This window comes from Coccinella septempunctata, chromosome 2 (assembly GCF_907165205.1).
Source record: "Coccinella septempunctata chromosome 2, icCocSept1.1, whole genome shotgun sequence".
NCBI classification, from domain to species: domain Eukaryota; kingdom Metazoa; phylum Arthropoda; class Insecta; order Coleoptera; family Coccinellidae; genus Coccinella; species Coccinella septempunctata.
Window position 1 is genome coordinate 53,470,839 of NC_058190.1, and position 27,748 is coordinate 53,498,586.

Genomic DNA, 27,748 nt, shown 5'->3' on the forward strand with positions numbered 1-27,748 from the left:
AATAATTGCAATGGAGGGGGGGTTTCCTTGAAGACCATGTGGTATACCGACAATTATTAAATGCCCTACGACATCGTTTACCTGAAGCGAGACATCGTAATGCCGCTTTCTTTGTAGTGCCTGCAATTAGGCATTGTTCCCCGAAATTATAAAATTTCGATTCGTTTCTGATGATCATGACTTACAAGATTGGTACGTTGTGTAGTTTGTGAAATTTGTGTGTAATCGAGTTAGTGGTTTGCGTCCCGGTGTTCAGTTTATGAATGAAATGCGACAGAGAAACGTGAAAATGAAGTTGTTACCCGTTGTGATTTTTGTTGTGCTCGCTGTGGTTTCTTGTGATGAGTTGGACAAGAAAATGAGTGAGGCCCTTTGTCAGCTGAGATGTCCCAAAAATGTAAGGTTGCCTTAGATTCATCATATCATTTCGAAATTTTTGTTCTTATTCAATTTATTTGCGTTTGGAAGGAACACTGTTAACGTAAAACGAATCTTTTTTTCAATTCTTGAGGTAACTGCATCATTTCAACAATTGTTTTAAAGTTAGTCTTCGTCTAACTCCGGAGACCCCAAGTAATAGGCGCATTATATGAAGAGAAATATTTTGAATTTATCACACGAGTTCATTTCTAAACTACGGAAACAAAGCTGCAAATAATGCATAATAAAAAATTATTAATTTGAAAAATGATTAAAAGCAGAAGTAAATGTTAATGATAAAACTGATTGGATGAAACCGAAATTCGAAGAAGTCCAAGAAAAAATTAACCAATTCCTGTATTTTTACCATCCTATAGTCTTCCTCATGATCTAGATTCTACAGGGTGTCCCGAAATTATCCAACGAAGAGGGGGCCTCCTACATAGGGGTCTCTCCTTATTTTGTCTGTGACTAAATGTTGTTTTGAAATCGGGACAACCTCTATAGAAAAATAATCAAATCTTCCACTCAATGATTTAAAGGTACAAAAATGCAGCTGCGACATAACATACAGAACAAAAACAATTCAAATGAAAATCTTCAGACTCACTTTAATGATCTAAAATCGAGTAGATAAACTAATTATTCAGGTTCAACGATTTTTATTCGAGGTGGCTCTAAATAGATCATGGTATGGTAATTGGGGTTTTTCTACTTAAATCCGCTTATCCCTCACAACATTCATCGATGAAAACAGAAAATTATGTGAGGAGAAATTCCGTAAATATTCACCAGAATAAGAAGTTGTCGAAGAAGTCCGCTATACATTCTCAAGACTTTTGTCTGGTATTTTGCATAGTTTTTTTTAAATGCTATGCAGTCTCGAGAATAAATAATGCATAGCCTTGTTGATCGATTACAATCTGTCATAAGATTAAATTATACTCCCAGACGTGGTAATGTTTGAAATGAAATTGATATTATTCACATTTTGATCTACTTCGATTTCAATTTCAATTGTCCATCTATTGCATGAATAAAACATGGGCAAAAGGGAAAAGAGGAATCGCAAAAGACAAATATTGTTCAGAATATAAACTTATTATCACGTTAGGTATATCTTTTATATTTCTTAGGGTTTTGGAGAATGCTTCCCCGCTGAAGATTGTGGATGCATCGACAAGAACAGTTCTGATTCAGGTGAGTTGATTTCTAGTCTATAAGGATATCTGTAAGGCATTGATTATAAAATTAACTTTTTTGTGTTACTGCGTAGAAAAAAGTTTCTTAATTCATAACAGAATTATATGCTTATGATCATAGACTCGCTTCTTCGATCAGTAGTTATTTTTTGGGAGACTCCCTGAATATATGAAGTTGGGTGTTTTCGAAAATTCGTTATAAATTATGAAATTTTTTTCATACACAGTGACGCTTAAAAGAAGTCTTGTTACGAAAACTTCTCGGAACACTTAATACACTTTACACTTTCAGATTTGACGAACTGGACTACTAAAGTTGGACTTTACGATCTCGCTGTTAAATGCAAATCTCAGGATATGTTCCACATAGAATGGGATGAAGAAGCTATACCTTTTTCTGGGAATCGGAGCAAAATCGTATATTTTTTACATATTTCCAATAGATACGAAGAAATTTACACAGAAGTGGTAGGTATATATATATATTCTTTTGAATGTATAACTAACAAACAATAATTTTTTCGAATAACACTGTCACTGTCCAGTGTGCAATGTACCTATTCCTTAATTTTTTTTTTCAGATATTATGTAATTATTACAGTGTTTTCAACGTTCTTCCTAACGAGAGCTATAGAGTAACCCTGTGGGCTCTTGATGAGAACAATATTTTTCTATCGAACAGTCTCACTCTGTTGACCCCAGAAAAAGGAAGGATTCCCTACCCAGTTCAAAACTTAACCATTGACCTCATACCGGGAAAAAAAAATTTTGAAGCAGAGGTTGTCTGGAGTCCAGCCGAAGGTCAGATTTCATCACTGCAGCATCAAATTATAATATTTATGTCACGAATATTCGTTCCTATACTTTTTCTTTTATTTTTGTTTCTGTTTTAGATCTTTCCTGCTATTATGAAATTATTTTATATTGTACACATTCTGGAAACACTCATCATACAGTACCAGCTCCTGATTTTTATGAAATCACTGATGTAAGTTAAGAAAACGTATTTTTTTAATAAGAATTTTCAATCAGACAATCTGGTGAACTGATTTTGAAAAAAAAATTCATTCAGACAAATCTGTTTCAGGCATCAAAGTTATTCAAACTCAATATAGGCGATCTACATTTCGGCTTTGGATATGCACTGACAATTAAAGCTAGGTCAGCTGATTTTGAGGAAGAAAGTACAAATAAAACCGTAGATTTTATTGTGCCCTCCTGTTTAGAAACACTGAAAAGTCTTTCGTTTTGTAGTAAGTAGATGTAAATTTTTCATAATGATTTTCATATTGTTTGTTTGGGATCCCCTGGAAATTGAAAAATCGTGAGGATTATTGTTTATTTGTTATTGTTTTTCAGAACCTGAACAGCCAGAAAACCTGACGATCAATGAAATCCAATTGTCGCCGTCCATCTATGATATCCACCTCAACTGGTCCAAACCAAGTCTAACACCGGATTATTACATAGCCAAATTGAACATTATGAATAAAAGTGTGGATACAAGCACTATTCCAACCCAGAACATATCGGGGGTAAGTTTGATTTGGAGAACCACGAGGAAAGGGTGATCCAAAAATTTTTCTTCGAAAAGTTTGACCTAGTAGTGCTTCACTATGACCTGATGATGATATTCAAATAGCGAAACACGCGTCAAACTGGCTGTCACGTCAGAAAAAGCGTTGCCAACCCCAAAAATTCCCCTGACTCAAATTTTCCGTTCCAGGAAGCAACGAACGCAACCTTCAAGCAGATCGAGCTAACCTCCTACTACCAAGTCCACCTGCAAGCGTTTTCGAAGGCCGGTAAAAGTCCATCCGCCGTCGCTGATCGACTGTCCATGCACCCCCTCCGGTTACCCTCCATGCCGGACGAGAAGTATCAAAATTTGAAAATCCTGATGATCGTTCTTTTTTCTGTAGGCTCCGTCTCTGTACTGATAGCGATCCTAGTCCCGATGGTGCTGCGGAGGTTCGGCCAAAGCTCGGAAAAATTCGATGCTTCTGAGGACCAAGTGAGTGCCCGTTTTAGCTTGATTTAGCCCGCAGCTCAAACGGGAGGTAATTATGCAATATGGCTCGGAAAGAGTGTGGGTCAACACTAACACGCATGTTCAAACGAGTGATCGTCCCAATCTAATTCAGGATCTATCGATTAGACCCAATGAGCGACTTGGAACTCCTAATTCTGAGATACAAGTCGGAATTCTGAGATACAAGTCGGAATTCTGAGATACGAGTCGGAATTCTGAGATACAAGTCGGAATTCTGAGATACAATTCGGAATTCTGAGATACAAGTCGGAATTCTGAGATACTAGTCGGAATTCTGAGATACAAGTCGGAATTCCGACTTGTAAGTCGGAATTTTGAGATGCAAGGCAGGAGGAGGGCTGAAATAGTTCTAATGACTTTTGTTTTTTTGCATTGGATCCGTGAATGTGTTTTTGGCTTCTTGGAGGAATTTTGGATGAATGAAATGATATTCTATTTTTCTCTTCGATTGCACCATAGCTGAGCACTCCCAAAGCTTCGTGCTCAGTGCTTGTTAAAGCACTTGGAGTATTTTTGTACTCCCGAGAATTATGCTCCTGGGAACTTTTCAAAACCTTTCTTAGTGATTCGAGCACATTATCGAAATTCCTACATCCAGTTTCATAATCAAGTTCAAAGTCACTTTAAGTTTCGTTTAGTTTCAGTTTCGGTAGGGTTAAAGAAAGGCTTTAAAATTTAAGGGGCTTTAAGTTTGATTATGAATTTGTCCGTTAGTCCTTAGTAATCCCTATAAAGTGCTCGCGAGAGGCCTTCAGAAATCGTGTCAAAACACGAAGAATCGATCGACTTATTGTCACCCTACGAGCATATATGGATACTACAGATATATTATATATTATCATATTATCCTGATTACCCGTAGGTAACGACGAACCCCTCAGAAGCTCTGTGAGCTTGTCAGAATCAATAACGTCCGTTAAAACTTTTGAAAGAAAAGAGATAGGATAGGCTTAGGTTAAGGGTCCAAATGTGCCTTTACATGCCTTAAATGAGACTAATCTGCTCTACAAAGGGCATTTTGCTCACATGATTCGGCAACAATCGAATGCAACAAAGCAAATGTCATTGGACCAATTTTATCTCAGAATCCTGGCTTGTATCTCAAAATTCCGACTTGTAACTCAGAATTCCGACTTGTAACTCAAAATTCCGACTTGTAACTCAGAATTCCGACTTGTAACTCATAATTCCGACTTGTAACTCAGAATTCCGACTTGTGACTCAAAATTCCGACTTGTAACTCAAAATTCCGACTTGTAACTCAGAATTCCGACTTGTAACTCAAAATTCCGACTTGTAACTCAGAATTCCGACTTGTAACTCATAATTCCGACTTGTGACTCAGAATTCCGACTTGCAAGTCGGGGAATTCCGACTTGTGACTCAAAATTCCGACTTGTAACTCAGAATTCCGACTTGGAACTCAGAATTCCGACTTGCAAGTCAGGGAATTCCGACTTGTAACTCAAAATTCCGACTTGTATTTCAGAATTCCGACTTGTAACTCATAATTCCGACTTGTAACTCAGAATTCCGACTTGTAACTCAGAATTCCGACTTGGAACTCAGAATTCCGACTTGCAAGTCAGGGAATTCCGACTTGTAACTCAAAATTCCGACTTGTATTTCAGAATTCCGACTTGTAACTCATAATTCCGACTTGTAACTCAGAATTCCGACTTGTAACTCAGAATTCCGACTTGCAAGTCGGAATTCCGACTTGTATCTCAGAACTCCGATTGTCACTCAGAATTCTGACTTAGCAAGTCGGAATTATACATTTGGATTTTTTTTTGTGTGGTCCGCCAGCGCTTTCGTAGTGTTCTGTGTCACTTTGTATAAATTAATATGTTGCTGTCGGTTGTGTTTTGTTTGATCTTCAACCGAAACTGTTTTTTTTTTCAGAGTTTCGGTCGGACGCAGCAGTATCGGTCCCTGCCACAAGTTGTGTACACAATTGATAAATGGCAAATAAATTTAGACGATGTTACTTTAAAGGCCGTTATAGGAGAAGGAGCGTTTGGCATTGTCTGGCAGGCCAATATCGGGGACACAACAGTCGCCTGTAAACTTTTAAAGGGTGAGAATTGAGAATTATTTGATGATCTACCATGTAGTTGGGGAGCCCATGAGGCAAATTTGGGATTCACTCGAGCGTGTCAGATTAAGATATACGTGGTTAATTACATGTTGAAAAGTGTATATTCTCTTAATCTGACAATTCAAGCATGAGGAAAATGTGAGGGCGTCAAACTTACAAAAAAAAAAGGCACTTGAACACTCTCGAGCGCGGTGACTTTTCTTCTTATTTTGAAGCTAATGATTCAAGAATAACGGAAAAAATATAATCTGACAGTTTCAGCAAGCCGAAACAATAAAAATAGGCCATAAAGGTCATAAAAATAAGTTTTTTTTAATTATCTCTTCTCCTGGGCTTCAAATTGTTTTCGAGTTCATTATAAAAGTTGTAGAGCATAACATTTTCTATAAATTTCGTCTGAAGCATTTTTTTCTACGTTTGAACGTTTTTGAGATATATGGCGATGAATGTGCATTAGACTGGGTTTCTACATTGACCTTGGCCTTCCGCATGTGTGGCTAAGCTCTTCACCCTCTAGCTTGAAAACGGTTAAGGGTATGAAAAATTGCTTCAGACAAAAGTTGTATAGAATTTCATTATTTACAACTTTCATTATGAATACAGAAACGATTAGAGGTACAGGAAGGGAGATATTTTTAAAAAATGCCTTGTTATCATCTTCAAACTGTCAGATTAAGAAAACCCCCCTGATTAGTGTCAGATTAATGGGTCAAAACGTCTGCAACACCGTGATTAACCATCTTCATGAAAATCTGACACCTATGTACACCTGACGCTTTTTTTTACATCTTTGATAATCTGCAGGCGGTGAAAGTGCATATATCATAGAACCTTAATTTCCTTCTACCATCTTATCTTCAAAATCCACTAGGTCTCCACGACGCTCGAAGAAATCCCAATTTAGCATCGTCGGCTCCCCAACTACTACTTATTACTGAAAACCTTAAAATGTTCGCACGTCAATCTAGAATAGATAGTAGTGAAAATTCAAATTCTATTGTTTCAAGAAGCAATTAAGGGATGGCGAACTTTTCCATCCTGTTTTGAATATAATCTAACGTAAGATACTTTGATTCAGATAACGCCACCGCTGAAGAAGTGCGCCAGCTCTATCAGGAAATCGAGATTATGAAGCAGGTCGGAACGCATCCTCAGATCGTTTCCATGATTGGGTACATAACCCGGAACGTCCAAAACGGTCCCATCTTGGTCGTCGAATATTGTCCCAAGGGCAGTCTGCTGTCCCACTTGAGAGAGATCTACACCCACTTCGAATACAGGTAAATCCTTGATTTTTTCCCAGAATTTGGATTATCACCACAACATTGTTTCAGATTGAGAAGATTGCAAGCGGAAGAATCCGAAGAAGGGCAACATGGTTTCACGAACAAACTGTACACGTTCGACTGGAAGCAATTAGACGATGAAGTTGCGATCACCAAAACGGATATGATATCGTTTGGCAGACAGATAGCGAGTGGAATGGTATGTAAACTTCAAGACCCTTTTACGTCACTAAAATTAGTGCTTCACTTCAATGGGGAATTCTCCTCAATTTGGGTTATCACTGCATATGCAAGTTTAAACTGGATAATTATGAGTTTCATTCATGAATTTTTCAAATGCACCGCGGAAACTATTCAAAATCATTCTTCAAATATGGGGTTTTAAAATTTAAATTGCTTGGTTTCGAGTTAACGATTTGGCAACAGCGCCTACTAGACAATGAAAAGAACAATGTCCGATCAGCTTGTTTATAAAATAACAGCTGTTGATCTACATGCGCGTACTTACTGGCGAGCTTCAACTGCAACCGGCCATAAAAATCCCATAAAATTTTACGACCTTCCTCGTTCGTCGCAGACTTCATAGACAGCCATCTTCGTCTGTCTCATCAAGATAGTGTATTTGTTGTCCTTTATTGTCAACGCACATTTCAGTCGATGTTGCCAACTTGTGTAATAGAAACGAAACGCTTTAAATTTTAAATACCCATTTTTATTCTTCATTTTTAAGTACTTAAAATATTTTTTTGGGAAACGGTTGAAATGGTTATTTCAAAATTTGACCTTTCAAAGATATTTCATAAAAAATACATCATTTTCGTCAGAAGGAGTATTACCTATTCGTCTTTCAGGAGTACCTATCCGGTCAGAAAGTCCTCCACAGAGATTTGGCGGCGAGGAACATACTGATGATGGACAACAAGACGGTGAAGGTTTCCGATTTCGGACTCAGCCGAGACGTCTACATGGACAGCATCTACTGCAAAACGACCAACGGCAAACTACCGCTGCGTTGGATGGCGCTAGAATCCCTCACGCACCAGATCTACACCAGTCAGAGCGACGTTTGGTCCTTCGGCGTATTGATGTGGGAGATCGCGTCGTTGGGCGCCATTCCCTACCCGGGCGTCGAAACGCACGACTTATTGGCGTTTTTGAGGAAAGGAGAACGAATGGCGAAACCGCAACTTTGCCCCGACGAATTGTGAGTAAAATCCCAAGGCTTTGCCTCGATTTTTTTAACTTTTTGTTTTGAATTTTGTTCCATTTTTTAATATTTTGTTTCAGATACTCGCTGATGATCAACTGTTGGAATGAATCGCCTAGCGATCGTCCGAATTTCACCTCATTGAAAGAGGCCCTTGAACGGATGCTGTCAGAAGATATCCTATATTTGCAGATAGCATTCAACGAAGATTCTTAATACTCGAGTACTACACTTAATTTTCGCATCAGTGTTCCGATATTTTATGTTTCAACGAAATATTTAACGTGTTTTAAACGTGAAAGAGAATATTTTATACATCTCTCTCGAGACACAACTACAAAGTAGGAAAAGTTGATTTTGTATGGAAAAAAATTGTGATTTTGGAATGTGTGATACAATTCGAGAGATTTTATGTATGAGGAATACACATTCGTATTTTTATACCTTTTATTGAAACATTTGAATAATTTATTTTTTACATAGTTTTTTATGAAATCATCATATTTGTATTATAAAATTGTATTCGTTTTAACAAGCTTTTATTCAACCATCCATGAGGTTAGCGAATCTCAAACACATTTTAGCGCATTTGTGCAAATCCTTATCCAAAGGATCTGAAATAATAACACCAATAATCAAAATGCAGAAATAATTGCTTCATTTTTTGAACGAAGAAGAAGGGATATTAAATAACATTTTACGCATATCAAGATCTGAAAAAACTTGACTCCAGAGGATTCACAAGAGTCAGAACCACTGTGCTCCATCAGTTCATCAAAAATCTCATTAAAACACCAAAAATCCGTTTCTCGAAGGAATCAGACTACCAAGTTTTAGTTTTTATCAGATTCTACATAGGAAGTGAATATTTATAGAAAAAACAAAACTGAAATTACTCACATATCTTATGTTGTCCAACGATGGGATAAAAGATCGGCAGAATTATTGGGTTCTCGCAAATCAGAACGAAGGGACTCCCGCTCTCCCCAACCGGATACTGCTTCCTGTAGACTTCCTGATTTAGACAATCCTCCACTTCTACACAACCCAACAAACAACTGGTAGGATAACTCGTGGGAAATTTCAAACTGGGATCTGAAAAAAATCAATCAATTGGAATCATAGTCGGTTGAGGCAAAAAAATTAATTTACCGTTATAGTACTCCCTGTAAAACTTTTCGACGTCGGATATTTCCTCAGGTTCGGGTTTATGTGCAGCAGCGGCTATCCATAATATACCCCTATGATTTGTCGGCCAATTTCTCCCTTCGTGTCTGGAGAAATTGGGTTTCCGATAATTTTGAAAAATTTTAATAGCAATGAACACTCACTTTTTAACCCCAGCTATTAATAAACTGGCATATGGTTGGTGCATACTCAAGCATAAACCTTGGTCGAAACCTTCTGAAAACAATTTGGTTTTGAACGTTAAATCCGGCATAAGTGAATCTTCTTTTTCGAGGTCAGGTTCAATTCCGGCTGGTTTTGCATGTCTCATCCGCAGCAGAAGATTGACCATCTCTTCATGTAAATTCTAGACAGGGAAAAGATGTAAGGGAATACTTACATTGACGGTGTCATACTTATAGGTTAAAAATAACTCACTGCAACTGGCTTATACTCTGATGATTTTTGCAGATTTTTAAACAGCTGCTCAACATTTTTCAAGTGTTTTTTGCAGTCTTCCAACATTTTTTTTCTCAACCTTTCGTCTTCTTCCGTAGACTCGATAACTCTTCTTGTAGCAAAATCCAAGGCTATCACCATAGACTTTTTCTTCTTATTTTCATCCCGTTTGATTTTGAAATAATCATTGTCATCATCGTAGATCTTATTTTCTTTTGGGGCAAAGTTTGCTGAAATTTCATTACGACCAGACTCGCTCAACTGAAAGAAATTATGGGATTTATTGAAACTGAGAAAACATCAGTTTTGGAACCTACATAGTTTCCACAGAAAAAGCAAGGCCCTGGACCCTCCTCTAAACAATGTATTCTGCCACAATTTAGACAATTATTCATGAAACCATGTTCTTGCCCTTGGCAATTACATTCAGTCCGTCCTATAACAATAAATATTCAAGATAACCAACGTATTGAAAAACTATTTCTATGGTTAAAATGTTGTTTTTCACCTTTCTTGATTTTTTCTTTCTCCTTAAATTGTTTGATATCTTGAAATTTTTTTTTCCCTTTGGAAACATTCTTATTTTTACCAATGGAATGTTCAGGAGCTCTCTCCCTTTGAATAAGGTCAACTTTAACTTTTGAGTTCCCACTGTTATTTTTATTATTGGGTTTTACATTCTTATTCCTAAATAATATATCTCGGATAGCATTATATGCTCTTTGATGTGCAGTGTTCTGAAGATCCATTATATCATGAGTGAAATCTTCAAAGTCAGCTTCGGTTTTAATTCCTAATAAATAGCTAACGAAAAATACAGTTATATTTGGAAAAAATCTTTCGATAACCACTTACTCCAGTATGTTTTCTTCTGGCTCGTAAGTCAAAATTGTTGTAAGATGTTTTTTGATTTGATGTTTATGGTTTTCCATTTTGATCCTCAAATGAAGAAATTAAATATGAAATTCCAGAAAATATTTATTTTGATTAAATTTCTGATTAAGTAGAAATCAAAATATTCATTTGACAAGAAAAAGTTGGGTTAAGGTTAAAGTGAATTTGGTTGGATCACAGAAAAATGTCTTATTCGTACTGTTAACTTTTTTAGGACTCAAATTTTTCTGAAAATATTTTTCCTGGTTGCCTTCGTGTTTCACAAAATCCATTGAATATGGCAGTGTCCATTAATTTATCGGGAATTTTTCGAAGCGCACCGAAAAAGAATTGAATAAACCAAAATATTACGTTCGCACTCTCCCACTCAAATTTTCAGAAATTCTTATAAACAGAAAAAGTTAATTGTAAATCCAAATTTATTCCTATTACTTACAGATTTTTCCTTATTTATAATCATAAATAAATAAATAATATATTATTTAGGAATGAATTTATACATAGATGAGAAAATGAATGTTGAAAATGAATGAAGTCTTGTGAGTCTATTCGTAGGACATGCAATATCCACAATACAAGAATAAATAATTACGATAAATAGAAAATTTCAACACATTTGGACACTACGTGTTGCAAAGTTTCCCTCAGTTCCTTCGAATAAGAATTTGTTTTCCAGTTTTTAGTCCAAGTAAAAAGTGACAAACTAGTTACAGTCAAAAAAATACATGCCCTCATTTTATAACAGGAAGTCTAGATAAATCGGCACTATACTTATAATTATTTTACGATTTACACCATAATCTGGACGGGAAAAAACTTGCAAGTATTCTAAATTGAGTGGAATATTCCAAAACTCATTATCACAATATCAAAATGTTCCTAGGTGATTTCATTTCATTTTCCTTTATCGTTAATATTCGAGAAAAAAGCCTCCAATGGAAGAATAGGATCTTCTGTTGAAATTGTATAATGGTTTGGCACTCTCCTACTATTTGAGGGAATTGCTTTGAAAGTCTCATACTCGTCTTTCATCGAAGAAGTCAAATCAGAGACTCTCTGCGAATATTCAAAAGCGTCATTTTTCAAAATGTCCATCGCAGGGTGTAAAGTAGTAGCTTCAACCTCTTCTTCACGTTCTGTTTGTATCTTCTCAGTAGTTTGTTCTCTGTGAATTTCTGCGTTATCTGTTGTTGTAATAATTTCATGATGCTCCTCAGTTTCATTCGGAATATCAGTTCTATTTTCAGGTTCATTCGTTCTGTTCGAATTTTGAATTCTAGTTTTCAAAGAATGAATCTGAGGTCTTCTTCTGTTGGAGAATAGGTTTGGTTTTATCGAAATCTTCATGGTTGTCGTTGGAAATTCTGTTGTGGGCTTTGTTCTTCCAAAAGGTCTTAATCTAGTATTAACAGCTTTGACGTTTTTTTCTGTGATAACTTCATTGGTTGAATGCGTTGCAGTGTACCTTGGTTCTTTTGGTATGAATCTAGATCTAGTTGTTTCCTCGTAAACTTGAGTTGTGGTGGAAGTTGATGATATAGGTCTTCTTAGTCTTGTTGGGAACCTCAGCCTTAAATTATTGTCACTAACTGGTTTCGGAAATTCCGTGCTTGTTGTAGAAGTTGAAGAGTATTGGTTAAGTCGCTGACGGTAGTCTTTAACGCTGAATCTAGGCCTGCTGGATGCGTTGTACTTGATGGGTCGTCGACGGTTGGATTTTGTTGGAGTAGTTGTGGTGGTTGTAGTTAAGGGTTCTGGAGTTGTGGTTACTTTTGAAATTTCTTCGATCACAACTTCTTCCAGATTTCTCAGTGTGGTATATTCCACTTCGTTTTCGGGTATGTTGATGGTTGTTGGGCTCGTTGGTACCTCTGTGGTTGTGGTAGTGTAACTGTTCTTCTCCACTTCGTTTCCAGGTTGTTCTTGGTCGAGAATTTTCGAGCTTTCATGATTTTGCAAAGTAACATCGTCTTCTTGTGAAGCACTTTCATACGAAGCCATGTAACCAGACTGTGCAGATTCCGTGACTTCTTCTTGATGAACATTTTCTTCTCCACCTTGTTCCTCGTTGATTCGATATGGTTGCTCCCTATGGTAGGGTCTTCGTCTAGTTTTGATTCTTTCAGTTTGGGCTTCCTCTGTTTGGGTTTCTGGCGAGTATAAGGATTCTTTTTGATCATCTTCGTGCCCTTTGTATCTTTGTGTTGTGAAGTATTGGATTATCGGTAGGACTTCTGTGGCCTCTTCTCTAGATTCTTCTGTGGGTTTATTGGTGGTACGTTCTTCTGATTCGTATCTGTTAGGTCTTACCCTTTTCCTGTAAGGACCGTTTCGATTTTCATGATGGGGTCTTTTGCGGTGTCTATCCCTGTGTCTGTTGGAATGGTGCACTTCTTCAGAGCTGGGTCTAGGTCTGACAGGCCTTCTTGGCCTATAAGGTCTCTCGGTTTCAACGTCCATAACTTCAGGGTGGGTTGTGGTTTCCAAACTTTCAGTTATAGGGTCGGTTGGGAGTTCAACTGGTGGTGTAGTGGTTCTAGGTAATGTAGGTCTTCTTCTTCGATGATTGGTTTGTATTTTAACTGGCTGTTCCGTGGTCTGCTGTTCCCACTCGGTCGTTTTCTCAGGCTCTTCAATGTAGGGTCGAGATGTGGATTTACCAGTGGACTCCTCGACGGGTTCTGTAGTTGGTATATATCCAGGTTTACCAAGGATGGGATAATGCGTCGATACTTCTTTAACATCGAAGAACAGAGAGTTGCGTGTGTACGACTCGGGATGCTTTTTGACCACGTTCGATAGTTGCCCGAAAATTGTAGACACCTCATTTTGGGTTGGAGATGTAGGAACAGCTTTATCTGGTCTATATGGCGTAGGGAGGAATGGTGGTACGTCTAATTCCACATTACTCTGAACCTGATCTGACGATGATGTATGTTCCTCCCATTTCCCTTCAGTTACTTCGTAAGTAGGTTTCTTGGGATACTCGGTAACAGGTCTTCTGGCACCGTGGTTGATTTGTCCGAATTCCCCTTCAACCTGGATGAAATTCTGCGATGGGTATTTCTGGTACTGCTGGATTTTCTCCCTGGTTATTTGGACGCTCGGACCATTCTGAGTCTGCTGCCCGAAACCGAAGAGATTGGCTTCATAAGAGGGTAGTTGAAGAATCAGATCGTTGGGTCCGAGAGGATTATGCCCGAAGATGACCTTATCGTCAGGTTTTCGAATTTCCGGATTGATGCCTTGCTGTTGACCTTGGCTGGCATCCGCGTAATTCTTGAAGATTGGTGGTGGGGACAGGTTCTGATAGCTGTCCACTTGGTAAGGTGGTATCACCTCGTTCACGTGCTGTTTTTGGAAGATGATGTGCTGGAGAGGTTGATTGGCTTGTTGGTAGAGGGAGTTCGGTGGAAAATGACTGGAGAATTCCATGTGCGGATGTTTGACTGTGTAGACTTTCTGGCCCTCGTTAGACAGTCCGGAGGATTCTCTGGTTTTGACGTTTTTTCCTTGGGAGAAGAAGGAATAAGAACCTGGAACAATAGATGGTTTTTAAGGCCAAAAAAGAGTTGAATTTGAGGCTTTTAAGGGTTTTCCAATAAGGAAATTAGTGAAACACGTTGAAGATCCTTAAAAGAGGTAATTATAAGTCGAAGCAACGCTGGAGCATATATATAGAAGTGATGTATCCTTTTTCTAACTCACCTGGAGAAGGAGCAGGAACGTAAACCTCATTCCTGGTACTGTGCGCAGTGACCAACTGTCCAAAACCCGGTTTCTTGACCCTTTTTCCTGTGTTATGGCCGTGGTGCTTCAGAGGAAGTTTTTTATGCAATCCTTGCTGGTTCTGATTCCTGTACACAACAGCGTTCAGTGGTATGTGAGGCCCATGGCTACCATGGTTGGGCAGCACGTAATATTGCGGTGCATTCTTGCTGTGTGGTGGTAGCTTTCCTAAAAATATGATTGTCAAGACGAATTGGAGAGCTGCCAAGATAGACGCTCACCTTTAGGGTAACCTGGGTGTACCACGTTGATTGAAATCGTTTTCATAGCTTTCTGATCCAGGCGGGTTGCGTTGTTTTGTGTTGTACCAGGGGTCGTGGTCGGTAGAGGTTCAGCTTTAACAGTTTCCCTGAGTATGGGGTTCTGGTAGTATTTGATTTCGTCTTGGTACTGGTTGGAAGATGGACGGTTGCTACCTAAAATGGGTTTCCAACCATCTGCGCCCATCGAAATTGGATGCTATGGAAATATATGGATTTTTTCATCATATTTTTGGGCTCTAATGAATTTAGTCGAGACTGGGGACAATAAAACTAATTCCTATTCAAGGAAGGCTCTGTATATATCGCGTGCAAGCAGTAGGTAGGCTAAATTATACACCAAATAAACATCTTACTTTCTTGTGTTACATTTTATGGGAAAGCCTGTCTACTGCGGCAGGAAACTCAACCTGTTGGAACAATATTTCCATTTGTTGAAGAACATTATTATGCGATCGAAAGTAATTGAATTAATTTCCCACAATTAAAATACACAATGGAATCGATTACAATATGGAAGACATAATTAACGATAAGCAATATATGGGGAAAGTGACTTTTTCAAATCGTCACGTGGTACTTTTGCGTCTTACCTGCATTCCACCTGTACCATCTGCCTGTCTCGCCAAATGGCATAGCAGCACGGCGGTAACTGTAAATGGAAGTGAAATTCTCATATTAGATCGGTGATCAGTCTTCCGTTGTATTTTAGACTTTTGTGAGCATTGAAAATCAATTCGACAATTGGTCGATGAAACGACACAGCCTGATTAATTCTCCTTCAAGATCTCTAGGAATCTCTTTGTTGGTTTTTTACCTTTATTCGTCAATAAACAATAGAAAAGCCGAGGTAGAATACCGAACTAAAATACTGAATTTTCTTAAAAACCTAAAAACGTCAATCAGGCACCCGAGTCGAGAGTATTTGCTGAAAACGCTAAGGTTATCCTTCTTTCCTTTGGCATTCTTCACAACCCTCAATAAGCAGCGGTTTGCTCACAAATAACAATTTACCAACCTTCTAAATCAGCTTATTCTCCACTCGAAATTAGTACTTACCGATTATACTCAATTTCCCTTCATTCGACAATTCTACACAGACACATATTTCTTCGGATCTAGTGCTTTAAATGGTTTGAATATACGAAGCACTTTCGATGATTTATTAGTGATCAAATTTGTGATTTTTCTCTATAATTCATAACACATTAAAAATGTGATAGAGATTTATACATCTTAATGAATATTTTGATCGCTCGTCTGATTAAAAATGCCAAAAATAATCAAGTTTTCTGTTCTTATTGAAATACTCTCTATTCACACATATATTCTCAAGAATTTCACTATATACAATACATTCATTCGATAACACTTATGTAAATAGTGAGAAATTATGCTAATTTATCGGCTATTAAGATATATTTCAATATTTAGTATCATTGCATAATACGCATATTTTTCCCATGAGTAAAAAAAGTATGGTCTGATGCTTTTCAATGAATCTGTGAGATGCTAATGACGAATGGACAAATTGAGTAACTTTTTTTTGAATTTCTCAAAGATAAAACAATCGTTAACTTATTCGCAAGGTGTATATAAATGTTGAAAATCTTACCAATTAATGATCCGCATTTCCATCGCTCTGATGGCATTTTACCCTAGAAAAAAAAATTGTGTTATCGAATTGTTCGCAGCTATTCCAAAATGAAACATTTCTTAGATTTCGAGCTACACATCAGTGTAGTGAAATTCGATCCTTGTTCTAACATATTCCAGCAAACTTTTCCTCATATTAAGTCGGATTTGTATGAAATGTATATTTACAGGGTGAGTCTTTGACTTTTCAGCTGATGTATACTGAAATCAAACCACAGTTGATTCAGCTGTTATGTTTAGACAACCTTACAGACCGACAAAATTGAGGAAACCATTGTCTAGGACCATGAGGTCAGGAAAGGTAACAAAAATTAGTTCAGAGACACTGTGTGATTCTTTGTGTACAGGCAGCTTTGCGTTTTCGGTAATTACACGGATAGTCCGAGTAACAATTAGGTTCAACGTTTGTAACAACAGTCAATTATTATTATTCGGTCTATAAAATACGTTTATTCCATTGATGAAAAGAGAAAGTGCTCGGAACGGAAAATGTATTACTTATGCGAGTCGTTTCTCGTTTCTATTTGCATGCCGTTTTTGAAATAATCGCTTCGCTAACGTGTGAACTGTACGTAATTTTTTTTAGTTGCAAAACATCCGTTTTAGGGCTAATCGCTTGGGCGATCCTAATGAGTAATAGCCCATTAACAATATATGGTTTCGATTATCTTTTAACGTTATGTAAACAATTAACGATCGGTGAAGAATCATACAGGCTCTTCATAAATAACATGTATAAACACCCTGTACAATCTACATATAGCTAAATATAAACACAGTCTTCTATGTCCACTATTTGAAATAAAATATGAGAATGAATGCCAGTAAAATTGAATACACTTATTTCGATTTTAACCGATGAGAAATATCTTGATACTTGAAGTCTTATCCACTTTTTCAGTTCCATTCATTGATGATTCCCCGAAATTATCATTTAGAATCCATTTTCTACAATACAATAAACTCTAATACCGCGAATTATTGTATTGTTTCGTTAATTAATCATGATAGATTCCAGGTAAACATCTAATAATATACAGTTTTCATTTCATCCACATTATGCATCTATACAACGATGCCATGCACTGATAGTCATGAGAAACTCGGATTTCAAACCGTGATAAACATTTTATTTGCACAGAAAACTGGAGAAAACACATCTATTGCGATTTTAACCAATGGATTTCCTTTTTAGTTCCATCATCCTAATCCACGCATCAAATATTGCCTCATGCATATATTATCTACCAGAAAATTTCATAGATGTGTTGTAAGAACCCTATGTGAGCATAAAAAATCGATTTAGTCGAAAAATTCTGTATGTATAACAAAAATAGGGAATTGCACCGTAAAAATGTTAAAAATAAAGTAGATATCCTTTCTGCGGTTATAATTGAGGGGTCTTTTTTGGCCTTTTGTTTTCAGTCGTCCGTATTGTGAGTTTAAGTTCTCTTTTCTACCTTAAAATTTGGTCTAATGAGTGTCCTTTTCTCTTAGGTTTTAGGAAGTCCGAATTATTGGACGCAATATATCTATAAAACTTAAGTAGGTACTATAAGTTGACAATATAGCCCCTATTGGTAAAATAACAGTTGAAAATCGTAAAGATTTCCTTATTAAATACAGTTAAATTTACACCACCTGCTATTTCAAAAGATTTTTCCTTTCTGAGAGGATAATCTTTTTTCTACTTCCAAGAAAAGTGAGTTCAGATTAATCGCACAATCATATCAAAATTAGTTGGACAGATCCTATATCAAAGTAACAATCAACAACAGTTTCTCGATGTTGTGAATTGCAGATGACTTCACCTGTTTTTGCATCAATTCATTTATACTCAAGGAGTAAACCCGAACAGAGAAAGCTCCACTTTCGCTCTGTGTTTTCAATAAGTTCATACGCTTCCTGTATCTAAGTATGGAACAATTGAACTTTCAAATTATGAATGGACCCTCTGAAAAATCACCTATTTAAATCTTATTAGATTAATCTCTTTCTCATTCTTACCATAAGCTTAATTTGATTAAACAACAAAAAATTGGTCTTTCTCACACCAGCATATCTTGGAGCTGTATTCCAGAAACGTACCAGAAATAATTCAAGATCGAGTGTTCTAGAAATTGGAAGGAATTGAAAGTAAAAACCGTAATTTCGTATGCATACCGCAGTATTTGCGTATGTGAGAATGTGTCAGAATCAGAAGTTGGAGCACGTACTTGAAATTAGCTATAGATAAAAAACGAAAGTAGAGTAGAAGTAATTAGTAATTAGATAGTTCGGATATCTGATGGATGACCATAATTCGAATTAGGTTTTGTTTTTGTTCGGCCTTAAACATGCATGGTGAAAATCATGACAAATTATGAAAGTTCACGATGATGACGAACTTCTTCTAGGTCATAGATCGATTCATATCTAATTATCTGATCGGGTAATATTGGTACTCGTTTCAATATAAGTGAAGGGTTTTCAGATATTGCAAAACGTAATTCTCACTGAATTAAGCTCTATTTCGATTTTAGTGAAACCACTGTATTAACAACGTCAAAACTGTGCTGATACACTGTACGTAGTCTTGGAAAAGCATACTATCCTACAATCGTCGAAATCCATTTTTATAAAAATAAGCGAAAGATTATGAGGTGATTAGCCTTCAAGAAACTCAAGCTGCAATCACTCCTTGAAAGGTTTTTTCAGCAGATTATGTATTAATTGATTATTATCTATTTATGGTCTGGCTTGTCGTGTTGAGAAGTAATTAAGTCTTCATAAAGTCTAATAAAAATAATATGTGTTTTCTTCTTGTTTTTTGTGAATCAATTTGTAGTTAATGCACTGATCAACTGGTCAGATACCAGAGTATATTAGCGTTCTGCAAAACAAGCATCCAATACATATATCGAACAGCTTCCGAAAGCAGTTGTGAATATCTATTGAGCTGGGATGACTCCTATATCAGAGTTATTTCGAATGAACCTTTGCGAAGCCCAACTAACAAAAATTTTCAGATTTTTAACTAGAACTCCTTCATGTATCAAGTGTCGAACAGTATTTCAGCTTTTATTTGTATTACGATGTCTTTCACTTCGAAAATTGAATTCTGGCGCTTACAAACTGTCTTTTTACCCCCCATTTCATATATACTGACCAATGAAAATAATGTAAATCCAATATAATTATTTCGGAATGAAACAGATAATATCTTACCGTTATAACTATTTATTTATATCAGCCAGAATCCTGTCGTCCTTGTCATATTACCTGCACTCATATTTCCAACAGGCGTGAATGTCACCTCATATCAAGAAAATCTAATACCTACTCTGATAAAATACTCGAAAAATTCTCATAATTTCCATAAATCTTGGTTCAATACCATTGTGCAATCGTATATACAAGATATGTCGTGTAGACTTGGTACCTACATTTAAAAACATACCAAGTTATGAAATCCGTCTTATGGATCACTCTTTGTTAATGAAGGAATTATTATTCCACCAGAGGAACAAGAGCGATGAGATTGAAACATTCGATTAACATTTCCCCACTTTGAATATAAGTATGGTGAATGTGTGCAAGTGTGCAGTGAAGATGTTCATTACGATGAAAGTTAATTTATGTGGTGAGTTTATGAGCGAGGAGAGCTAAAGAGTGAAGATTAACAAATTTTTCACCTATATTATGTGCCAATACGAGACTACAACAGGTGTCATTCGTAAATGATGCTCACAAAGTTTTAGAGTTTTAGACCGATTGGCAGAACTTTAGAAATAGCCAATATCCTGAACACCCTTTATCAAAGTTTCCATTATTCTCTTTTCAGAGATGTGGTTAGCTGGAGGTTTTATAAATAAATATGTCAAGCAATTTGTAAAGCACCCCAATCAATTATGAGAAAGATAAGCTTCATAATAACTGATTCGGTACCTATCTATACTGTTTGACCGTTTCTTATTATAATAATATGTAGTTCATCGGCCTGATTCACATATATGAATTGAATCCGGATGATAAAATCATACGTCCAATGACCGTTCGATTAGCATACTATACGATGATCAAATTGAGTCAGTCCATACTAATCAATTTTTGAACGCATCTTTAGCTCATTCACGAAATTAAGTCTGATTACAGGTCTTTAATTATGCGGATATTGGTCATCGAAACCAGTTTTTCTGTAACATGAAGTAGTGGAATTATATTCCTTATACATCGTGACCAAGTTTCATTCATGAATGGGATTAAATTCAAGAAATTTTTTTGGTAATCTGAAATGATATAGGGAAAAGGATTATCAAATTTTCTGCTATAGAAAGAATTGAATTCATAGTCGTTCATTACAATCGTGTATTTCAAATGTCCAAATCACTATTCGAGATCAATCAGATCTTCGTATTCAGAATATTTGAGTATCCTATAAATCGTAAAAGTAAACGGATTTCAATCCGATAGGGCCAGTCCATATGAGAGGCTTGAACCAACAAGAAGTTCCGATAAAACTCGTATATCTAAACGCGGGAGTTTTTGAATGATATCTAATTATGTATTACTAGAACCTCTACTTCGGAGAGTTTATACACTGTTGTGTTTTAGGTGGGTATTTTTTCAATTATACAAACAATTCGTTTCTTCATATTGATTTGTTGTTCAACAATTGTTGCCGAACAGAATTTTCTTCGTCCCAAAGTATCGATTTGCTTGTCGATGCCACTTTCAAAGTATGGATTTAAGATAACTCAAGTTAAGCCTAAAAAAAGGTAATCATTGACATATCAAAAGGTAGATCCGAAATGAATTTTTCTAAATACGTATAGGTGCATCTTTGAAACTGTGTCAATCATCCAAAATTCATTTCCACTAAGAGATCTTAATTTCTTCTCCAGGGACGCGTTGTGAATCTAATTCAGCGTAAAGATCATCTAGGTTATCTAAGATTGGACTCACCAAATATCGGAAAATCGGCGAATTTCTCACAGAATTACTGGAAAGTAGGTGTCCCGATAATCGCACCACAAATTGACGGTATCCTGCGGCTCGATATACTGCGAAACTGCACACGACAACTTCTTAACTCTTCTATCGGTTAGCGGTCAGTTGACTGCTCGGCAGTCTAAGCTGGTGCCTCGAGTAGTCTTGAGGTTCTCATGGGGGTCCCTACTCCGACTCTGGCACGCGACTTCAGTCATTCAGTGCCCGATTTCACGTTCGCTGAAAATGAGTCCGCCTCAAGAAAATCCTTCAACTATGAATAGTTGGGGAGCCGACGATGCTAAATCTGGATTTACTCGAACGTCGTAGAGGCCCAGTGGATTTTGAAGATTAGATGGTAGAAAGAAAAAAAGGTTCGACGATGTATGCACTTTCAGCGGTGGGGAAAGCGTCTGCAAGGTCTCAAAGATGTAAAAAAAAAATTGTCAGGCGTACATACTCGAGCGTGTCAGATTAAGATACTGTATATGCCCTACGTGTCTCTGATAATGAATTCATGCTTATCTGACAGTTTGCGCGGTGGGACTGGCCGTACGGAAGAGTTGAAAATGGTAAAAAAAAAATTTCCAGCGTATCAGATTTTTGGAGGATATGTTAATTTGACCCAAAGGAAGCTACTTTTCAAGGGACTGACAATTTGGATGTGACGAAAGGTCACAGCGGACTTTTGAAAATGTAAAAAAAATCGTTACTTGTACATACTCGAGCGTGTCAGATTTTCATACAGATGGTTAATCTGGGTGTTGTAGACGTGTTGGCCCATTAATCTGACACAAATAAGGGGGGGTTTTCTTAATCTGACACTTTGAAGATGATAAAAATCCCTTTTTTTCAGATATTTCCCTCTCTGTACCTTTAATTGTTTTTGTATTCATTATGAAAGTTGTAGATAATTAAATTCTACACAACTTTTGTCTGAAGCAATTTTGCATACTCTTAACCGTTCTCGAGTTAGAGGGCGATAAGGGCGAGAAGCTTAGCCACACATGCGAAAGGGTAAGGTCAAGTAGAATCCCAGTCTAATCTACAATTGTCAAAATGTTAAGGTATTTCTATGATGACAATTTCGAAATTAGTCACGAAAATTTTAGTGTTGTCTGTGACTGAACCTTAGAATGTACTATTTTCCAACGAGTGAATTTTCGCTTCAGCATGTATTGCTAAACGCCTCGCATTGATCGCCATATACATATCTCAAAAACGTTTGAACGTAGAAAAAATTACTTGGTACAAATTTTATAGAAAATGCTATGCTCTACAACTTTTATAATGAATGCGAAAAAGATTTAAAGCCCAGGGAAGGAGATAATTCAAAAAAACTGATTTTTGTGACCTTTATGGTCAATTTTTATTGTTTCGGCTTGCTAAAACTGTCAGATTATATTTTTTTTGTTATTCTTGAATCATTAGCTTCAAGATGAGAAAAAACGCCACCGCGCTCGAGAATGTACAAGTGACTTTTTTTGCAACATTTAATTAACCACATATATCCTAATCTGACACGCTCGAGTATGTACAATGATCGTTTTTTTTACTATTCTGACAGGCTGTCCTAGAGAATTCCCCTCATATACAGGTCTAATTTTTGGTAGAGGTACTCTACAGGTTCCAAGGTATCTCCCCTTATATTAATCTGACACGCTCGAGTAAATACCGAATTTCCCTCGTCGGCTCCCAAACTAGAATGGTTGTTTAAGGTTCAAACCCCTTCTTGAAATACAACCAAAAACGTCATATTCTTGAGAGTAAAGAAAACCGAACATCTTTCCATAATGTCCCAGGCGTGAAATATCGGGAGATCTAGGAGGCCAAGGCAAAAAAAATGACGAGCTACCTGGTAACTTTTGTAAGAAGTATAAATGATTACCTTTTGTCGATCTTTGAATATGGATCGAATGATTTTGAGGGTAGAAAATGAAAATGAAACATAAAACAGTTTATTTCTTATAACGTGCAAGGATACTAGATATGGAGATAATAGCTAATAGGTATATACTACAATATAAAGTTGAAGCGTAGTTGTGTAAGAATAAAATCGTTCAATATTATTTCCAACTGCGGTCCATCCATGATTACATTCATAAATCACTTGTGATTAATAAGCAATTATTCATTAGTCATGAAAATCTGCAGTCAAAACCACAGGCGGAGGCTCTGAACATAAAGATGGTGCTCTATAGCAATAATGAAGCGTGTCAAGAGTGGCTGAAGTAAGTAATTTTTGAAAGAAGTGAAATATTTCAGAAATCTTATTTTATATATAGATATGTCTCTATATTCTTTTTTTTTATAACAAGTGTTGGCGATATTTGACTCCTGCAGCGTCCAACATTCTTCTTGAAGCTATAGTATGATTTTTGTACTTATACTTGTCTGACAAATAAACGACTTCTTTGATGCCCACTTGAATTATTATTTTCGCACATTCATTGCATGGAAACAGAGTTACGTAGATAGTGCAATCCTTGAGATCTGCAATAGTTTCAGCACTTAGCACTGCGTTCAATTCTGCATGGCATACTGAAAATAAACGATCATTAAGTTAGATTCCACTTATAACGTATAAATATACTTATACAGTATAAATATAACATATAATATAATATAAATAATTTTCACCGTAATATTTTTTGTTATCCACTTCATTTGGCTGTTTTTTATGCCACGGAAAATCACATCCATTGGGCATTGTATTGTAACCTCTACCAACAATTTTTTTATTTTCCTTAACAATACAAGCGCCCACTTTTGTGACCGGGTCTTCGCTCTTTCTGGATTCTACAACAGCTAGCTTCATGAAATTGTCATCTGGGGACCTTTCATTACTAGAAATGAAGAATAAGTATACGAAGTTCCAGCAATTCTAGGAATTAGTTTAATAATTGTGATTCAATACTTACTCGAACTGGCCAGAACTCATCTTGTTGAAGAGGAATTATTTTCTAGTTTGAAATCAGGGATGTTATATTTATTATTATATTATTATTTAAGTGGGAGATAAGCTAAAATCAGATGATAGGGATGAACAATGAAGAAAAAATATAACAAGATAAGATCAATGCAGTCATAAAATAAGATAATCAGTAAAACAAAGCGTTTTGTTTGTTTATCAGTTTCTTCATTTAACGAAGTAACTAGATATCGAGCAATAATTAAGCAATTAAGATTTCGATAGGACGAAAAAAGTTGGTATAAAATGGCCGATGTTCTCGATGAAGTTAGAAAAATCATTCGAATCAGTGAGTGATGAGGTATTTGTGCCCAAGTTCTGAAGACGATATCGCTAAGATTTAATCGATTTCGACCAAAACCTGCAGTCCCTAAGGAACATAAAGAGCCCTTCCACGTCTACCTGTCCCCACCTAGACCGAACAATGACTCACCAATCGGTTCTGCCACACCCTGTATGACACCCAATATAAAGACATGTTTTAGAAAGTCCATCAGGATAAGAATAATTGAAAGTCACTTTTCGAAAAAATATCTGATTGGCATATTTGAAGAGAGAGTGTTCAATCAAGATGCCCGATTGTCTGCGTAACATATGGCATCCACGAAGAACTTAATAATACGTTTTCTTTGGCATCTTCAGTACCCAACTGGAGAGCCAAAGTCGTTATGGAATTTATTAATTTCATATCATCAGTTTCATTTTATATCGACGAATTGAATAATTTGTGACCAGGAAAATGCACAAATAAAAACTGGGCTTTTGACGACTAATATGTACATCAGCTAAAATAGTCGAGAAATTTATTTTACTTTAGAATATTCGGTCAGTGAAATGGTTAATACAAAAGGGTCCAAGGAATATTAATAGATTTGATCGTCATACATTTATTGCATACGTGACCGGAATAGCAAAATGTTGATGAACAATTGTAACTTGATTTTCAATAATTTAAGGATGAATAATTTTATTTGGCACAGTGATTGAATATTCACAATAAACATGTAGAGAATAATAATAATAATAATATTTTATATACAATTTCGACAACTAGTTTCGAACAGAGGCCATCTTCAAGTCAGCTGAAAGAGTGAACATATGAACATGCATGAAATTTAAATAACAGTATAAACGCAGAAAAATACATAGGGTTCGGGTGGCTCCTGTTCATTTCAGCGCCCATCTCAAATTTTATCACTGATTTTTCGTAAATTGCAATCAATTCGAATATTGAATTGTCTTATTTTGTTTTGGAGGAAAATTGAAATGAATATAATTCAGGTTAGATTAGGTTCTTTTGGGTTGGGACAGTGAATTATGTAATTACATCATTCGTAGATATTAATCTAATTAATCAATACCTTAACTATATAAGGTCATTCAGAGTAATATTTCAAGCACCGGACGATGAAAATGTAATAATTTGACGGATATCAGGATATAATTCGATATTTTTATACCTAGAACTCTAAAAAATCTCGTGAAACATGTACCAATTAATTTTTTCTATTAATCTTCATATAAAAAATAATTCAACCAAATCAGAGGTGGGCGCTTATAAATGAACTTTTACCGTCTCCCTTTACAAAAACCACAACTCACCGTCAATGGAAATGTAAATTGCTCGAAAATAAAACTTCAACGAAAGTTCGTGGGGGTGGAACAATGAAGAAACAACGTAACAACGAAGATAATGAATGAATCATTCAGAATGATAAAGGTGTCACATATAGGTGCGTGCGCAACAGGTCCACAGATAACAGAGTATGCAACTCATATATCTATTATGAAAGATTATAGAGTTATAATATTTGCTAATCGGGTATTTTTATTCTTAATATTTCTGCACATGCGCAGAAGTCAATTCCTCCCACGGGCTGGCTTCACTTTTCTCTGCCTCATTATCGATATAGAATATAATAGATGCAACCAAAGATATTACCTCTTTGATATTACACATCTCTGTATGCAACATTACTTATAGGGTGTAAATGAGCAGTTCAATTCCTTATCAAAAAATAGTGTGGGTCTTTCATGTAAATTTTTTGTTGAGCAGTCTCCTGCCCACATAGATACGTACAGCCCCCTGAAGATGGCACTTGAAGGGCCATTTTTAATTTTTTCCTTCGAAACTAAAAAACTGCAAAAAATTGGATCGACCAGAGCGAGAAAGTAATCAAAAAAGGGTAAACCCGCTGTTAAGACAAGTGAGATTCGGTAGTCAAATTCCGCGTGCGGTAACAGTGTCATTCGTGCTTTTTGTTGCCAGATTGTGCAGAAACCTTATATTAGAATCAGATTTTGATGATTATTTTTTTATAGATAGAATTTTTTCATGAGGAATCTAATCAATCTGCGGAAAGTTATAATTCAGTAGCTATAATTTTTTGAAATGTTCGTTAAATGCACTCAATTATGACAGCTGAATGTTTGTTCACTGTAATTCGTAATTAATTCGAATGTTTTTCTCTCGATTTTTCTCAACAATTTGGGGTTTTGAGATAATTCATTGGGAAAATGTGCATAATTGATCGGTTTTGGCCAAAAATTTAATTGAATCATTTGGGGGTTAGGTTAGGTTGTTAGGTTGGGTTAGGACAGTGAAATAGTTATTTTCCTATCAAGTGCGGAAAGTGATACTTGCCCGCACGAAACTGCCGTTGCCCCATTGAACTCTATGGGAACCATAGAGTTCAATGCGTTGCCCGAACGATGCGAAGCAGAGTTCGGGTAAGCCGTTGAGTGCGGGCAAGACACTTTACGCAAGAGTTAGGAACAATATTTTTTCTACAAGCGCTTGAAATATATAAATATATCCATTTTACGAAACAGATCATATCTCATTTGATTAATTCATATATAATGACAGACGTAATTCTGCATGTCATTACTATGGGTTTCTCACCGTTGACATTCTATGCATAGAAACATGATAGAATTTAATTTACTCTATAATATTTGCGTGCGGGAAAGTGACTCTTTGCAACTTGGAATGCGTGCGGGAAAAAAGTTGAACGCGCACGCTTGTAGAAAAAAACAATTTCATACATGAAAATATCATTTTTGTGGATTTAAGAGTAGGTTTGAAGGACCGAAAGGTGAAAATATAATATTTCATGATAATAAAATGATAATGCACGTATTCTGATGAAATTTTCGAAAACTCGTTCCTCTCAAATTAAAAGTTAGTTCCATATAAAGAATTCTAACTTTAAAAAATAATCATTAAAATCTGAGGTGCGGCATAAATCGAAGTTCTACTCTTCCTTCAATTATCTGAATAATCGTACGATCTGGCAAGGTACCGTCGAGTTA

At 36.3% G+C, this 27,748-nt stretch overlaps 4 protein-coding genes across 6 annotated transcripts; 1 reads left to right on the forward strand and 3 right to left on the reverse strand.

Annotated features, from left to right (window-relative positions):
• The first annotated feature begins 34 nt into the window (after positions 1-34).
• On the forward strand, positions 35-8,801 carry LOC123307712 (tyrosine-protein kinase receptor torso-like). 2 transcript variants are annotated; one of them, XM_044890124.1, is made up of 13 exons: positions 35-397; positions 1,557-1,620; positions 1,909-2,090; positions 2,204-2,423; positions 2,516-2,610; positions 2,710-2,875; positions 2,982-3,157; positions 3,349-3,636; positions 5,581-5,755; positions 6,855-7,056; positions 7,111-7,261; positions 7,914-8,266; positions 8,350-8,801. In XM_044890124.1, exons 1-13 carry the CDS (start codon positions 260-262, stop codon positions 8,483-8,485), a joined length of 2,346 nt encoding a protein of 781 aa, XP_044746059.1. In that variant the 5' UTR covers positions 35-259; the 3' UTR covers positions 8,486-8,801. The 2 variants fall into 2 exon arrangements, with proteins under 2 accessions (XP_044746059.1, XP_044746060.1); XM_044890125.1 differs by having other exon boundaries at positions 36-397; positions 1,915-2,090.
• On the reverse strand, positions 8,703-10,936 carry LOC123307713 (activating signal cointegrator 1). The gene is made up of 8 exons (XM_044890126.1): positions 10,751-10,936; positions 10,404-10,699; positions 10,213-10,331; positions 9,875-10,156; positions 9,601-9,803; positions 9,422-9,543; positions 9,170-9,364; positions 8,703-8,883 (listed from the first exon to the last, which is right to left on the reverse strand). Exons 1-8 carry the CDS (start codon positions 10,825-10,827, stop codon positions 8,813-8,815), a joined length of 1,365 nt encoding a protein of 454 aa, XP_044746061.1. The 5' UTR covers positions 10,828-10,936; the 3' UTR covers positions 8,703-8,812.
• Positions 10,937-11,190: 254 nt separating this feature from the next.
• On the reverse strand, positions 11,191-26,585 carry LOC123307260 (proteoglycan 4-like). Of its 2 annotated transcripts, none has more exons than XM_044889496.1 (6): positions 26,036-26,585; positions 16,454-16,496; positions 15,432-15,490; positions 14,800-15,037; positions 14,498-14,746; positions 11,191-14,325 (listed from the first exon to the last, which is right to left on the reverse strand). In XM_044889496.1, the coding sequence occupies exons 2-6, from the start codon at positions 16,488-16,490 to the stop codon at positions 11,684-11,686; spliced, it is 3,225 nt and encodes a 1,074-aa protein (XP_044745431.1). In that variant the 5' UTR covers positions 16,491-16,496; positions 26,036-26,585; the 3' UTR covers positions 11,191-11,683. The 2 variants fall into 2 exon arrangements, with proteins under 2 accessions (XP_044745431.1, XP_044745430.1); XM_044889495.1 differs by lacking the exon at positions 26,036-26,585 and adding an exon at positions 21,439-21,638.
• Positions 23,407-24,485, reverse strand: LOC123307263 (deoxycytidylate deaminase-like). The gene is made up of 3 exons (XM_044889499.1): positions 24,384-24,485; positions 24,103-24,308; positions 23,407-24,003 (listed from the first exon to the last, which is right to left on the reverse strand). Exons 1-3 carry the CDS (start codon positions 24,401-24,403, stop codon positions 23,771-23,773), a joined length of 459 nt encoding a protein of 152 aa, XP_044745434.1. The 5' UTR covers positions 24,404-24,485; the 3' UTR covers positions 23,407-23,770.
• Positions 26,586-27,748: the final 1,163 nt, after the last annotated feature.